General features: G+C 37.1%; 1 protein-coding gene across 7 annotated transcripts; it reads right to left on the bottom strand.

Moving 5' to 3' along the window:
- Positions 1-3,378: 3,378 nt before the first annotated feature.
- Positions 3,379-16,480, bottom strand: ORMDL1 (ORMDL sphingolipid biosynthesis regulator 1). Of its 7 annotated transcripts, none has more exons than XM_032755174.2 (5): positions 16,392-16,463; positions 15,133-15,242; positions 14,542-14,722; positions 7,619-7,770; positions 3,379-3,972 (listed from the first exon to the last, which is right to left on the bottom strand). In XM_032755174.2, exons 3-5 carry the CDS (start codon positions 14,713-14,715, stop codon positions 3,837-3,839), a joined length of 462 nt encoding a protein of 153 aa, XP_032611065.1. In that variant the 5' UTR covers positions 14,716-14,722; positions 15,133-15,242; positions 16,392-16,463; the 3' UTR covers positions 3,379-3,836. The 7 variants fall into 7 exon arrangements, with proteins under 7 accessions (XP_032611065.1, XP_058296288.1, XP_058296285.1 ...); XM_058440305.1 differs by lacking the exon at positions 16,392-16,463 and adding an exon at positions 15,994-16,167; XM_058440302.1 differs by lacking the exon at positions 16,392-16,463 and adding an exon at positions 16,003-16,167 and having other exon boundaries at positions 15,133-15,521.
- Between the last annotated feature and the right edge of the window lie 6 nt (positions 16,481-16,486).

The raw sequence follows: 16,486 nt of genomic DNA, 5'->3' as shown, positions 1-16,486 counted from the left end.
AACATTCAACTTGAGATAAAATCATCCAATACAGTTGAAGCCCTGTGTCCTATATACTTGATACATTCAGGATTCTGACTTTGATGTTTATAATTCTCATGCATTCATTTGTAGCTATATGAAAATTTTTAAACCCAACATAACAAACTACTTGCTAAACCACTGGATCATTTTTACCTGGAACTGAAATTAGGCAGTAAAATAAAAATGTGATACATCTCATTCTTTTCTTTTTGACACAATAAAGGAGAGTTTATCTCTGCTATTCTACTTACCTTCCCCTTCCCTGCCCTACTCCAAACCTCCTTTTAGGGTATTTTACCTAGACATGTCTTTTTAGTACTGAACTTGTTCACATTTCTCACATCAACATGTACTATCCATGTTATTGTTTTGGGAATTACTCTTTTCTGTCTATCTTGTTAGAAAGACTATTAAATTGCACTGGTTGACACTGGGTTGCTCCATTTGTGTTCTTCATGACTAGAATGACGCTATTTTTGGTGATACTTACTGATGACATATATAATATAGAAGACACAGGAGAAATATACTGCATGAAAATCAAGATTCAGCTTTAGCTAGACAAGATGAATCAATGAACTAAAATCTAACAAGATGGAGTTCTATAGGAAAAATGTCTTAAGAGTTTGGTTTAATAAATCAATTTCATATGTGAAGGGTAAGCCATAATTTAACAGCACTACATATTGAAGATTTAAGGTTTTAGTGACATAAAGTGAATCAGTGATATGTGGTTGTCAAAACAAAAAACTAAAGTGGTATTAGGCAGCATTAAAAAAAAGCATCCAGAACAGGGGAAGTGGTACTCTTTCATTCACAGCATATCTGATCACCTCTTGTATTTAACTCTTGTGCTATATAATAAGTAATAAACTGGAACTTAGAGCAGAATTACTAGGATAGTGGGAGAAATCTGAAACCATATCATATGGAAAATGGTGAAGGCTCTAGTAGTATTTATTCCATGCTGTTGACACCAATTTAAAAGTTATCTTTAAATAGTTGAAGAGTTATATAAAGATTAGATTTTTGACTCAATATACAAATTGTAAATTCCATTACAAAAATAAAATATACTGTCTTATCAGTCCTCTTCTATTAATATTATTATTAAAACAGAACTAAATGGAAGGGTGGTAATTAATGAAGATTCAAGCTAAGGTAGGGGGCCTGGCATGTTGGCTCATGCCTGTAATCCCAGCCTGACCAACATGAGGCTGAGGCGGGCAGATCACTTGAGGTCAGGAGTTTGAGACCAGCCTGACCAACATGGTGAAATCCCATCTCTACTAAAAATACAAAATTAGCTGGGCATGACGCTGAGGCAGGAGAATCGCTTGAACACAGGAGGCAGAAGTTGCAGTGAGCCGGGATCACGCCACTGCGCTCCAGCCTGGGCGACAGAAAAAACCCAGCTCCAGCCATCTCAAAAAAAAAAAAAAAAAAAAAAGTTAAGGCAGGGGGTTGAATTACATGGTGTCTAAGGGCTTCTCTAACTTAGCCTCATATAGCTCTATAAGCTAATTCACATAGGTATTAGTGAAGGAGATATTATGACCCTTAGGATCTTTATAATTCAACAGACAATAACACCATAAACCTAGAAAAAGGATGGGGGCAGATCAAAGGGACACAGCAGTCAGCTTGTAAGAGCTCCTAATGGTCAAAGCTGGAGGACAATTTGAGCAACAAATCATGATAATGGATTATAACCCAAAGAATGAAATATCCATAAGCCCAGGTATAAGTGATTTAATAAGTAAATGAAGAAGGGACAAATCTTCTTTATAAAAGATTCTAATAAATAATTATAGAATAAGGGAAACAAAATCATCACTAGACTCCACAGTAGTAACTGCTGCAAGAAAGATCCACCAATGAATGCTAAAATTTGTGGCATTTCTGAACTCATGACTCCTTAGAAATTGCCATTATGTCTCCTGACTTGAAGTCAGGAGCATTTATGGCATGGCAATTTATTTTGTTCCAAGTAATAGACATTTTAGATTTTGTTTTAAACTGGAATGTAGGCACCAAAGGGAAGGGAGTTGGTTTTTCTTGTTTACAAACTATCCTCAATACCTAACATAATTCCTGTAACAGAGTGGGCCCTTCAAATATCTGAGTAAATATTTTTAAAACATTGACCAGAGAAAGCAGTGAAGAAAGCATGTATAAGAGGGAGACTTCTATCTCTGAAGTATGTTAAAAAAAATGTAAGTCTTTTGAGAGGAACTTTAAAATAAAGAAAAATGAATGTTTTTTGTTACTTTTACGAATTCAGTTGCTTAAAAATAAACTTGAAAAATGTCACTTCAGTTTTGATGACTAAATTTGGAGGGCTTTTGAAATAATCTTACACCAAGGAAAAATTTTATTAAATTATAGATCACCAGTTATGTAAAAATACACGGGAAAAGACAGACATACAAAGGTAGTATCATACAACTGATTTCTAAACTCAGTACTTTTGAGATACAAAACAATGATCATTACCCCCAAAAGTCAGTGTACTGATACGAATTGATGTTTAAGTTGGTCTATAACTCTTTTCATTCAATTCTGTTTCTAAATGTTACTGAATTTTTAAATTTTGTCCCATATCTGAACTTTGTTTTTTTTTGACACGTTTACTTCTCAAAGTAGTATATAGTTATTTCTTGCAATTAATGTCAGCAACTATAAGAAGCTTTCCTAAGTCACAAGAATTCAATGTGGTTGCTGTTCTGGAGACAGTTACCATTTTGGGCTATATATACTAAAACCCATGTAATCATAGGCAAAATATTAATGGGCAAAATATGGGGGTTGAGAGCAGGAGGACTAAGAAAAGAAAATGTTATCTTTTACCGCAGACCTGCCAAAAAAGACTCCATTACTTACTTTGGTACTATTGCTAGAGACGTTGTTTCTGCCAGACCACAGGCTGGCTATATGGTTGTTCCTTTTATATTTCCTTTTTCAAATGATGACAAACTTTCCCAATTAAATTGTTCAACCAAACAAGCAGACACCTTTAAATTGCCATATATTTTTTAGTTGCTTGAAAGAAATAAATTATTTTCTTAATTGGTTTAGCAGCCTTGTGTCTGGAAAAGCAGTAAAACCCGCTTTGTTCCAAAATTAGAACACTGACTCAGAGGCTGCTTGTAAGATACTTGGCTATCTTTTATCACCAATCAGTCACAAAGGTGAACCTCCATGAACTCTGTAACGTAATAAATGTAAAAATGGCCTCATTGACCAATACATAATATTGAGCCAGCAAAACCAAAAAAGTACCCTCATAAGTGGGAACTGGCTTGTATAAAACAAGAGGATATACATCCTCTTACATAAAACAAGAGAAATATGTATGGTAATAAAAATAATCTTTAATAAACTTGTATAGAGAGGATTCCTCTTTACATGTAAGTCTGCTTTAAATAACCATGGCTGAATGATTGGAAATGTTCTTTTCTTAACACAATGCCCATTCATTATAAGTTAAGCTGGTCCTAGTTTCTTACAAATCTCTTATTTCCTTGAATTTATCTACTACACCCTCACTGTGATGCCCTTTAACTTATAAGCTGGGCCTGCCCAGCCTGCTTATAAAGCCCCCTCTTCAGAAGTATACCAGGTGTATTAAACAGAGGCATCATTTAATGGAAATCTGCACTTCAAAACAGCACTTGAAGGACCAGCCTTTGGCGCTCCAATGTAAATACTTCTCATTTCACATTATCACAGAAACAGTGCAGTTTACTAACCACTCCTTCCTTATAAGAAATTCAGTAGCTGTAAAAATTTTTGTACAGTTTCAAAACATTTCAATACTTATTAATTCCAAAGATCCGAACACCATGTAGTTGTGGCATTTTGGGAATTAGCACACTCAGGAGAGAAGCTGTGTTTAGGATGAAGTGAGTTGGATCATACTTCGTATAGAAACTTGCCAGAAAATATCTGTAGAGATAAAAGAATATATATAACACCCAAAAATAAAATTACTTAGAACTTAAACAATTTTAAAGGTAGAAAAAAAGGCCACTAAAGCATAAATACCTAAAAATGAAACTATTTTTGAGCACTAAAACAAGAGGAATCAGTTTGGTCCCAAGTTTATCTCGTTAGGAACTAAAAAATTTGTTTAATGGAGGTCCACATTTTCCATTTCTGTAATTGTATTAAATACATTTAATAGAACACATTGCATCCTTTAAAGCAAGGCTTATCAAACTAGGGTTCATATGCCCTCTGTAATTACAGGTGTAGCTGTATTTCCATGTATGTTTCTGAAAAAGATCTGGATTCAAAGCATTCATCTTATTCTCAAAAAGTTTTGTGACTCACAGGTTAAGAACCTCTACTGTAAAGCTCCAAAAAATGGGGTTTTAGTGCATTAGTACAATTCCTATCTTTGAAGGAAATAAATATTTGGTTGCCCTTTTGATGTTCTCATTTTCATACTGTAGTTGAGCAGCTCTATAACCAGTTTAACCGGTAACTTGAAAGACACTGTTGTACCATTCCAGCTGCTTTTTAATAATCAAATGCATGTATGTTTTTGGATATCCAACTGAGAATTTGTTTTAACAAGCCCCAAGCCTAAAAAGCACCTTTAAAACCATATATCACCAAGTCCAGAATGTTTAGTTTTACCTACAGGTATATCAAGGTGCAGACACATCATCTGATTACTAACAGAATAATACAGATAAGATGTAAAGAATAAAACATCATATCTTATTTGTTCATAACTAAGAAGTTAGTTTCTATTTAGGTGTTTGCAGTACACAAGGAAAGTATTCTGATAGTCTTTACTGACATTTACCTCATAAAGGAAAATAAATATCTTGTGTAACATGGTTAGAAGAGAGGAGCTACTTCCAAGTATGACAAAAAACATCACAAGAGAATTTTATACATTTTTAAAACCATCTAGATTGAGAAATTCTACAATCTTCCACCTATTTTGCAAACTACAGTCGGAAAATTCTTTCTCCAGTGTAAACCATATTCCTCAATTCTGAAATTCTTTCTTCCTGCTTTCATATATTTGAAGACTAAATTTATACTTCCTTTACTGAACAAAATAGGACATCACTTGCATTTAGCAAACTCATTTCATTTCCCACCATCATTATAGGTTTAATCTATAATCTGATAGGTTAGAAATAATAAATCTTATAATGGGTTCTTTTGACTATAACCTAGCATATGTCCCCTTTTTGTCTTTTAATTAAAACTAATTTTATGTATAGATTATATGAAAATTACTTGACTCTTTCAAAAACTTAGACAATCCTCTGATGGTATGCAAAACCCAGGTGGGATTCAGTGTGACAACATTTATTTGCCAACAGCTATATTGGAAAGAGACCTGTGTTACAAGATAGTAGTTTAGGGTTTAACCTGAGCTCTGAACTCCAACTAGGTGCAAGATCTTCAACAAGGTAATGCATTTGAGTCTGTTTCTTTACTTAAAAATCTGGAATATGGTGGCTCACACCTGTAATCCCAGCACTTTGGGAGGCCGAGGCAGGTGGATCACCTGAGGTGAGAATTTCAAGACCAGCCTGGCCAACATGGTGAAACCCCATCTCTACTAAAAATACAAAAAGTAGCTGGGCATGGTGGTACATGCCTGTAGTCCCAGCTACTGGGGAGGCTGAAGCAGGAGAATCGCTTGAACCTGGGAGGCGGAGGTTGCAGTGAGCCAAGATCATGCCACTGCACTCCGGCCTGGGCAACACAGCGAGACTCTTGTCTCAAAAAAAAAAAAAAAAAAAAAAAAAAAATTCTGGAATAACATTCCATGTCACACCTACCTGACAAATAATCAAATAAGAAAATGTGAAAGCACTGAAAAGTCTTAATGCTATATAGATGGCTTTATGCTATTTCTTCAGTTGAGTAAGCAATTTAATCAGAATATTTGAAATCATACCCGTTGGTCAAAAATATATTTTGAGAAATATGGACACTGTATACAGGTACATCTCAGCTGGCCTTCTGTGTGATAGCTGTGATTAAAACTTCAGAATGTCAGGCATTTTACATGTATTATAATGCAATCCTCAATGTTTTACAGATGAGAAAACTGAGCCTTTGAAGAAAATGGCCAAAAGTCACAGAGCTTCAAAGGGGTTGAGCCAAAATCCAAATTCAGGGCCATCTGAATAACCAATATTTTTGTTATTACATGCATGCATGCATTCATTCACTTATTTATTTAATAAATCGGGTCTTGCTCTGTTGCCCAGACTGCAGTGCAGCAGTGTGACTACAGCTCACCGCAGTCTCCAACTCCTAGGCTCAAACCATCTTCCTGCCTCAGCTTCCCATGTAGCTTACATTTATTTTTATTAGACTACACTGACACTTTTCTTTGAGGTTAATATTATATGGGACTAAATCAATTCAAAATTTCCTCAAAGGGCTATAAATTAAGGAAAAAGAACCCCATTATTTTATGATCAGTTTATTCCTTTCACTTGAAAAATGCCTTCCCTTACTTAAATATCTAAAACCTAGTCTCTCTTAAGTTCTAGCATACGGATTTCCAACACCTCCAAGAAGTCTTTTGTGCTACGCCAGGCTGTACTGACTCTATCATGGACATTATTATGTATAGGCTAGATGGTACAGAGTATTAAGATATATGAGCAATACCTCTATTATGTGTAGGCCACTGTACTTACTGTGGGATTCAAAGCAATCCATACACTTATAAATTCTTTGGAGAGACAAAATAAAACATATATGCATTTTTCTATTTGTCAATTATACCTCAATAAAGCTGGGGAAAAAAGGAGGCATTTCAGGTAGGAGATATGATTTGAACAAAGACAGAAATAGGACTACACATGAAATATTCAAGAAATACTGCTTAGAAGGCCAGGTAGGAGTTGGGTGGGGATAAAATATTTATATCAAGGGAAAAGGAGGTAAGAACTATTTTCTGGAAGGCCCAGAACATCAGATAGGAGAAAGAAATTAGATACCAGATACAGGTTACATGCTATCCAGGTAGATATTATCTCATTTATTTCTTACAGCATTAGGATTAAATTAGGTATCACTAGCTAGAATTTTATATATGAGCAAACCAAGCTGGCTGAGTGATATATATAGGACTCCACCCAGGTCTGTCCTATAATGAAAGCCTGACCTATTTTTTTTGAAACCATACTCTTTCCCAAGGAGTCTGAATATCTTAATAGGATAGGTGGCCAGTGAAATTCTTCTGATTATCTAAATCATTGCTTAGGGAGATTAATCTGACAGTGCAATATAGAATATGATTATGTATTTTGTGTCCTTATATGAAACCTAAGGATGGGAGCTGGAATACATTTGACCTGTATATCCTAAATGTCTAGGTGCACTGATTAGCATGTAATATTGTCTCCGTATGTACTGACTGAAGTGAAAACTAGTTTATTATCAACTTGTTAAAAATTTTGTCTGTATTTTATATTCTATCCGAGGTGCTACTTATTGATAGAAGTTTTCAACAAAATATTGTTTCTAATTCCAATTCAATCTGATGAAAGGATATCTTCCTCTTATCCAATCCTCCTCATACCTAAAAATTTCTGCCACTTACAGAATTATTGGAGAAATTGTGAAAAACTTCCGTGAAGATGTAAACTGTACTCCATAGTCCAGTTGTTCCCAATGAGTTAGGAGCCTTGCTTTACCCTGGTCAGGAGTTTCGAAAGGTGTTCCTTTCACTGCATGCAAAAATACGTACATCCCCTGGAAAACAAGCAAGGGGTTATAAATGATCAATATTAAATACAAAATTAGTCTTTGTCAGTAGCATTAACGAGGTTCCAAGCTGTTTGTGAGAGTGTGTGACTTAACTGAGTTCGTTTTAAGCTTTCGTATAATAGTGAAAGGCTGTAGCCAGTTTCTTTATAATAAAATAGAACTTTCTGGGGTATATAAATATTATTAAGTCAGAATTGGTAAAAGGTCAACTGAAAGTAACCTGTTTGCATTTCTTTTCATTAAACTAAAAATAACTATCAGGGTAGCTTCATATCTTTACATTCAGATTTTCTTACACTTTTCCTATTAGGAAATAGGATTACTTTTTCCCCAATGTACAGGAGGCTTTTCTTCAGGGTGTATTAGTAAATTTGATGATACTTAAAAAATGATAAAGACATACAAACTGGTAGAAAACAATAAAATGATTAAAATCTATTGGGAAAAATAGTTTTGAGATATTTAATATGACGACTGCCTTTGCCTTAATAGTTCTCTTCCAAAGCAATAAAAATAGTTTGACATAATAGGTATAATGTTCCACTCAATTCCCTTTTTAAATCGCCATTGTGCCTCAATAGTGTTTCTTTTGAAGTCAGTTTTTAAAACTCAAAGCAAATAACATTACTAAAAGCCATTCTGTCACATCATATGTCTAAACATACAACTTTTTTTATTAATAGGGTAGAAAAAAACCAATCTATAGATTTGGTTTCCTTGAGATTATGATACCCATTTAGACTGATAGGCAGTGTTTAATTCTGGCTCACTACTTGAGGCACTTTATGTAAAAGGATAATGCCTAAATATTATCATGACACAAAGTTTTTCCTTCTAGACGCCACAATGTGATGTCATTTTTCCTACCTCTACTTTTAATAATTATATAGAAAAATTAGGGATTTGAAATTTTATATGATACCAAGTTAACCAAGCCCTTCCTTTCAAGGCTTAGTCTACTTCCTAGTTATTCCATTAGGCAATTCAGAAGTCGTTTAGCTACAATAACACGTAAGCTATGGAGGAAAGGACTCATGTTCAATTGGATTTAACCCACCAAACATTTAATAAGTGGCTTATATGTACAAGACATAGGACATATATGCACATATGAAATTGAATGAGATGTACCCAAGCCTTGGAAAAATTCAAGCCTCTAAGATATGATAAGGAAAAAAAAAGATATGCATAAACAGCTAGAAAGTAGGGCAGAAATTGCTATCAAAGGTACAATCAGAATACTCAGCAAATGGCAGGGGAGGGAAAGATTCCTTGTTGCTGTGGCAAAAGTCTTGATGCTACTTCATTAATTACCTCATTCTTAAAGGTTCAGCTCAAATAACAATTCCTTAGAAAAACCTACCTCATTAGTAATAATTAATCTCCTGTTTATGTAGTTGTATACAATTTTATTGAAAATACGATTACAGTACAATATATCGTGTTAGAGTTGTTTGCATGATGTTTGTTTTCCCATTAGCCTGAATACACTCGGAATAAGCACTGGGACACCGCAAGACATTAGACATTGGACACTTCCAACATTAGAAATGTTGTAAGATGACATTATGCCAAGGAGTATTTATTCTGTAAGCTCTATGAAACCATTTTCATATGGGCTTTAAAGTGAACTATAAAACAGAAAGTATATGTTTTCAAATCATCAGGGGGTACAGGACCCCCAAAAAGTTAAGAACATCTATTCCAGACCACATAGATATTAGAATCTAAGAGAATAATCATCCTCTCATTATTTCCTTCAAACCATATGTACTTAACTAGTGTTTAGAATATCGAAACAGTTTATTTTATACATCTTTTCAGTGAAAAATAATAAAATCTTATCTGGCCATATATCTTCTGCCCCAATATTTTTTAAATTGTTTTTATGTAAAAATGTTTGTGTTTATTATTCCTCCATTAAAAGAATTAGGGAAAAAAAGTATGTAGCTCATGACTAGTCCTTACTAAATACCTACTGAATCAAAATGAATCATTCATTTTTAAAGCTGGGCCAAGAATCCTGTGAAGCATTAATACCTCTAAGGGTGAGGTAGCACTTAATAAAGCAACCACTGTAGGTTTCTACTGTACAGTTCAGAAAGGCAAATACACTGTATTTTTCTAACCAGGTGTAACAATTAGGTCCATTTTCTCATTTTTAAAGGCATTCAATATGTACTTCAGATTTTTAATTGGTTTAATGTGGCTATCTTCAAAGGAAACCTAAATTTGGAGTCATGTAATTGCAACTCCGATGGCTAATTAAGTTTTTAGGGTGGAGAACTAATAACAAATAAATCAGAAGTTTGCTTTTCTATACAATGTCAATTACCAATCATTTGTCCATGGTCAACCAATTTGAAACACGGTTAGGGGGTGGTGGTGGTGCAGGGATGGCATCTGAAATATATTTAATACATGTGCCATTGGAGAAAGGAAAAGACTAACTTGGCTGGGCGTGGTGGCTCACGCTCAGCACTTTGGGAGGCCGAGGCGGGCAGATCACCTGAGGCTGGGAGTTCGAAACCAGCCTGACCAACATGGTGAAACCCTGTCTCTACTAAAAATACAAAAATTAGCCAGGTGTGGTGGTGCACACCTGTAATCCCAGCTACTCAGGAGGCTGAGGCAGGAGAATCGCTTGAACCCAGGAGGCGGAGGTTGCAGTGAGCCAGGATCGTGCCACTGTACTCCAGCCTGGGTGACAGAGTGAGACTCCATCTCAAAAAAAAAAAAAAAGACTAACTTATTCAGCAAACATTTAAATACATTCTTAGCGATACAAAAATTAAAACATAAAGAGATAAACTGCTAATTATAAAACAATGACAAACACATGATAAAATAATGCAGCATGAGAGTTGTGTAGATTCCTGGAGGGGCAGTTTTGCTGCAGGAAATGAGGCAGAGCAGGAAGGAGGGAGAGGTATTAAAATAGTAGAGACTAGGCTGGGCATGGTAGCTCACACCTGTAATCCCAACATTTTGGAAGGCCAAGGCAGGTGGATCACCTGAGGTCAGGAGTTCAAGTCCAGCCCGGCCAACAGGTTGAAACCCCATCTGTACTAAAAATACAAAAATTAGCCGGGTGTAGTGGCGCATGCCTGTAGTCCCATCTGTTCAGGAGGCTGAGGCAGGAGAATTGCTTGAACCTGGGAGGTGCAGGTTGCAGTGAGCCAAGATTGCGCCACTGCACTCCAGCGTGGATGACACAGAGAGACTCCATCTCAAAAAAAATAAAAGTAGACCCTGAGTGCCATGGCTCACTCATGCTTTGGGAGGCTGAGACAGGAGGATCACTTGAGATCAGGAGTTTGAGACTAGACTGGGTAACATAGCAAGACCCCCATCTCAATCAGTCAATCGGCTGAGCATGGTGGCACACACCTATAGTCCTAGCTACTTGGGAGGCTGAGGCAGGAGGATCACTTGAGACGAGGAGTTCGAGGCTGCAGTGAGCTATGATCATGCCACTGCACTCCAGCCTGGGTAACAGAGTGAGACTCTGTCTCTGTAAGAAAAACAAAATGGCTGGGCATGGTGGCTCATGCCTGTAATCCCAGCACTTTTGGAGGCTGGTGCAGAAGGACTGCTTGAGGCCAGGAGTTCAAGACCAGCCTGGGCAACATAGTGAGACCCTATCACTATTAAAATAAAAACAAATTAGCCGGGTGTGGTGGCATGTGCCTGCAGTCCTCAAATTTATTGGGAAGCTAAGGTGGGAGGAGCTATGATCATGCCAGTCTCTTAAAAACAAACGAGTACTTGGTCCAGGTGAAAAGAAAATATAGTAGAAAAGCTTAAGCCAAAGCAGTAAAATGAGAGCAAGATGATTTTCTTTATTGCTAGTGTATAGCCTCTATTTAGAGATGGTTGAGATAAGGTGAAGTCTCCTTGTTTCTGCACTGTTATCAACTGGTCTTGTATGTCACACAAGAAACTTGGATTTTACCATGACTGCAATGGATAATCACTGAATGACTTACAGTATGACTTGAGCAAACATGCATTTTTAAAACATCACTCTGCCAAGTTGGAATGAAGGATAGAGAAGCATGAAGAAGACCATTTGATTTATCTGAGTAATTTACTCAAGGAAAAAATGAGGGTATGGGGATCAAGTTGAGAGTAAAGCAGTGCTCTGAGCAAATGGATATGGAATATAAAGGAAAAGAAGTTATCCTAAGACTTAGGTGACCCTGTACTCTTGTTTGCATAGGATGGTTCTGATTATACCTATTCTCTTGTAGTAGTTATTACCAGAGCTCCATTTTACTCTCTAAACAGCCTGTTTGGACTATACATTACAGGTTGAGTATTCCTTATCCAAAAAGCTTTGGAGCAGAAGTGTTTCAGATTTTGGATTGTTTGGATTTTGGAATATCGGCATATACATAATGAAATATCTTGGAGACAGGGCCCAAGTCTAAACATGAAATTCATTTATGTTTCATATATATCATACACCACAGCCTAAAGATAATTTTATATGGTATCTTTAATAATTTTGTGCATGAAATAAAGTTTTGACTGCATTTCAATTGCAACCTGTCAAGAGGTCAGGTATGGAATTTTCCACTTGTGGCACCACGTTGGTGCTAAAGAAGTTTCAAATTTTAGAACATTTTCTATTTTGGGTTTCCGATTAGGGATGCTCAACCTGTATATTAATTGCTTTACCATTAACATTCAGCTGTCTGGCTTGGCCTTTAGATAAGATTAGTAGTGAAGTCAGAGGAGCAGATTGTGGGTGGTAAGGGACTAATCAGGAATAAGGTAAGTTCCATTTACTCTTGTTTGGTTTAAGGTGCAAGGTAATCTGGTGATATAAATAAATAGGAGCATCCTTATTCTACAGGTAGAAACTGAAAATATGGGTAGATGAAGTAACCTAGGTCGAATACATAGCATAAGAAAAGATGAAGAAAAGAACCTTGGGAATAGAAATATTTAAGAGAGAAAAAGAGAAGGAAGACCCCATAAGAAGAAAGAGAAGGTCAGAAATACATGCCGCTGAAAGTGATCCTATGGAAGCCAAAGGAAGTTTCAACAAAAGGGAGATGATTAGTGTAAAATATTTCAGAGAAGTCACTATTTAAAAGAAAACATCGTTTGCCCTTACAAAGTCTATCATATAAAATGGACTAAATGGACACATATTTATCATGTCTACCAGCACATCATTCTTGTCCTCCTCCAGTCAACTTCAAATACACTCCAGAAGATAGAAAATAAATATTATTATTTTTGTTATTATTTGAGGCAGGGTCTCATTGTCACCCAGGCTGGAGTGCAGTGGCACGATCTTGGCTCACTGCAACCTCCGCCTCCCAGGCTCAAGTGATTCTTCCACCTCAGCCTCCCGAATAGCTGGGACTACAGATGTGCTGCCACCATGCCAGGCTAAGGTTTTATATTTTTTGTAGAGATGAAATTTCAGGTTTCACCACGTTGCCCAGGCTGGTCTTGAAATCCTGAGCTCAAGTGATCTGCCCGCCTCAGCCTCCCAAAGCGATGGGATTACAGGCATGAGCCACCGTGCCTGGCCAAAATAAATATTAATTTTTAAAAATCAATTTCTCCTGTTTTCCTGTCTTAATGCTTTAAGTTCATTTAAAAAAATATCTTTCAACAAATGTACTGCTAAACTAGATTCAATTAAAATCCTCAACTAACTGTATTTCCTCCTTTTCACATTACTTTAATGGGTTATTAAAGACAAGAAAAGTCGCTGTCAGGATTTTTTTTTTTTTTGTAAAAGGCAACTTCCAGGGCTGCATAATATGGTCAGTACAGTCAATCAAAACTTTGATACTCTGTAGAGCTAATACAAGAGAGTGATATTCAACAAGCAGCAGCTAAGGCACCATAAGATCCTGAATCACATAAGATATGATTAAGTTCAAAACTTAAATACTGAAACAGTAAAGTATACTTATACTATTTAGATAGATAAGTTAACAAGGATTGAAACTAAAATGATCTATTTTCTAGATTCTATAAAATGAGAAAAAAAAAGTCTTACTTAGAAAAAGGCCCAGTGTTGAAATAAAGTGTGAAAGAAAAAAGAAAATTCTATCCCAGACTAGAATTCTTCAAAATTAAGTCTTATATACTAAAAACCACTAAACTGCACACTTTAAATGGGTGGATTTTATTGCATGTGAATTATATCTCAAAAAAGCTGTTAAAAAAACTAAGTTGTATACAACACAAAACCTTAAGCTTCTTTAAAAACTGTTTAAACACACATGTCATAAAGTTTACCATCTTAGACACTTTTTTTTTTTTTTTGAGACAAAATCTCATTCTGTCACCCAGGCTGGAGTACAGTGGAATGATCTCGGCTCATTGCAACCTCTGCCTCCCAGGTTCAAGCGATTCTCCTGCCTCAGCCTCCCAAGTAGCTGGGACTACAGGCATGTGCCACCATGCCCGGCTAATTTTTGTATTTTTAGTAGAGATGAGGTTTCACCATGTTGGCCAGGCTGGTCTTGAACTCCTGACCTTGTGATCCGCCTGCCTTGGCCTCCCAAAGTGCTGGGACTTTAAATGTACAATTGAGTGGTATTAAAAATATTCATATTGTTGTGCAATCATCACCATTACCATCCACATCCAGAACTCTCTTCATCTTGCAAAACCAAAAACTCTACCCATTAAGCAATAACTTTCCATTCCTTCCTCCCCTTAATTTCTGGCAACCACTAAACCTAAAACTTTTAAGTGTTTAGTATAATGTGAAATTCTTACCAGATTATGTATAATATTTGTTAAAGTCCAAGCAACAGGAACACTGAAGAAGGGAATGCTGAGTAAGACAATATGAAGCAAGCCAACTCCCAATGCATATGTCAGCCACATACCCCGGCTGTTCATGACACGGGTATTTGGATTCACTTCACTGTGGGCAACTCCAACATTCATGTTTGCTCTGTAGGAAGTAATGAAATGAATCAACACTGATACAACTGCAACCTAACACCTCCAATTCTGACACGACAAGGTACATGTGTTACGAGGATTATTTTTTCCTAGTTATTTTGAAGTAGCACACATACACCATCCAAAATATGCTACCTGTAGATGCTGATGACAGCAGGAAAGAATCTTCAACATTTTACTTTATGGTAAGACAAGACTTATTATTACGGTTCTATTTGAAAAAATAGTTAAAATGCCTTTTCTAAAGTTTGTTTTCTAGCATGTTGTTTTACTGAATAGGAAAATTCAAACTGAAAGAGAAAAGCTACATTTTCTTATATCATGAGAGCAAAGTGAAGAGCCAAAAGCTAAATTTAGCAACATAATAAATTTATATTAAAAAGAAAAAGCAGAACTCACCGAGCCAGTCTGTCAAGTAGTCAGACTCTTATATCTGACTTAATGTATCCATAAAGAATGGTCGGAGTTCAGATCACTTCTTTCTGAATACTCAATGTGGAAGGTACATGCTGTTGACATAATGTGGTGTAAAATTTACATGGTCAAGGGATAATGTTTGTTTCTCAATTTTGTGATACAACTAGGTGAAAATAAGGAGTCTTCTGAATATTTCTCTAGTCAAATCAAAAACTTCAGTTTTCTTTCTTCTTTTTAAAAAAGGTTTTCCCTTCTCCTTTCCATTGAAGATGGACTCCAAAGGAAGAATTGATAATAGTTCTCAGTTCTTTTAATGATGGTGTTTACTTGGGTCTAAGAATTCCTTAAAATAAAACTGTCCTGAAGAACACCTATCATCCGACGGAGGGGAAAACGAGGCTAGATTATATTTGGAACAGCTATGATTTTAAAATACACAAACGCTTCTATTACGGAGTTAGCATACAGAGAGGAATTTCTCATAACCCCATCCATCAAGTGTTTCCGGAGTATAATGCTCCTTCCCCTCTAGAGACCCATAGAACAGGCATCAAGGGTTAAGGGGACGAAAAGTTAGTTACACTAAGACCGCTAAAGTCTCCAATTTATATGTGTAAATCTTTCATCTAAACACCCATGATTTATCATACATTATTTTAAACTATTATGTCATACTTAGAACATGCCAATACTCAAGATAGTTTTCCCACTTTGCACAGGATGGAGGCCTGAAATTTACATCTCAGCTGGAAGGCAAAACTGGTGCGGTACTCATCCTATTACAACCAGAAAACCTTTCCCCAGCAGGTTTGCCGCGCTGCCCCACGACTGGCAAACAATGACCTTACAGACCGTGAAGAGGCTGTTGGCTCTGCCCTCGCCGGTGCCTCCGAAGACGGCGACCCGCAGCGGCCCCTCAGGGTAGTCCCCCGGCTAGACCGACAGCCCAAGCGCTCTGGGCCAGAGAAAACTCAGCAAAGGCCGCCGCTGCTACCACCTCAGCGCCTCCCCCAACCCGCCCCTTCCTTCTCGCGACCGCACGTCACGTCAAGACCCTGGCAAGACAGCGAGGATTTGCGTACGGGGCGAGCCTCTGAGGCCACTTGGCTCTTACGGCCACGCAGGGCGCCGCAGATGCAGCCGGAGCCCACTTTTCCCTCTCAGGACAACCCCTAGGCCGCCAGCAGTTCCCTACCGACGAAGGCGACTGTACAGCGTCCATCGCGTTCGTGCCCACTTACCCGCCGCCCCACTCCGGGCCGCCGGCTCGCAGCAGGACCAGCCCGGCTGCTGCGGCCGCGGATACACGCCCTCAGGCCCGGCGCTGCGCAGCTTG

This window comes from Hylobates moloch, unplaced genomic scaffold (assembly GCF_009828535.3).
Source record: "Hylobates moloch isolate HMO894 unplaced genomic scaffold, HMol_V3 SCAFFOLD_1, whole genome shotgun sequence".
Lineage (NCBI taxonomy): Eukaryota > Metazoa > Chordata > Mammalia > Primates > Hylobatidae > Hylobates > Hylobates moloch.
Note: the sequence above shows the minus strand (reverse complement) of the source record. Positions and strands in the feature narration are given on the sequence as shown.

Coding starts and splice junctions, on each gene's coding strand:
- ORMDL1 (XM_032755171.2), bottom strand. CDS start 14,715: ATGAATGTTGGAGTTGCCCACAGTGAAGTGAATCCAAATACCCGTGTC. Junction 7,771..14,541: donor CAAATATTATACATAATCTG/GTAAGAATTTCA, acceptor CTTGTTTTCCAG/GGGATGTACGTATTTTTGCA. Junction 3,973..7,618: donor ACAATTTCTCCAATAATTCT/GTAAGTGGCAGA, acceptor TTATCTCTACAG/ATATTTTCTGGCAAGTTTCT.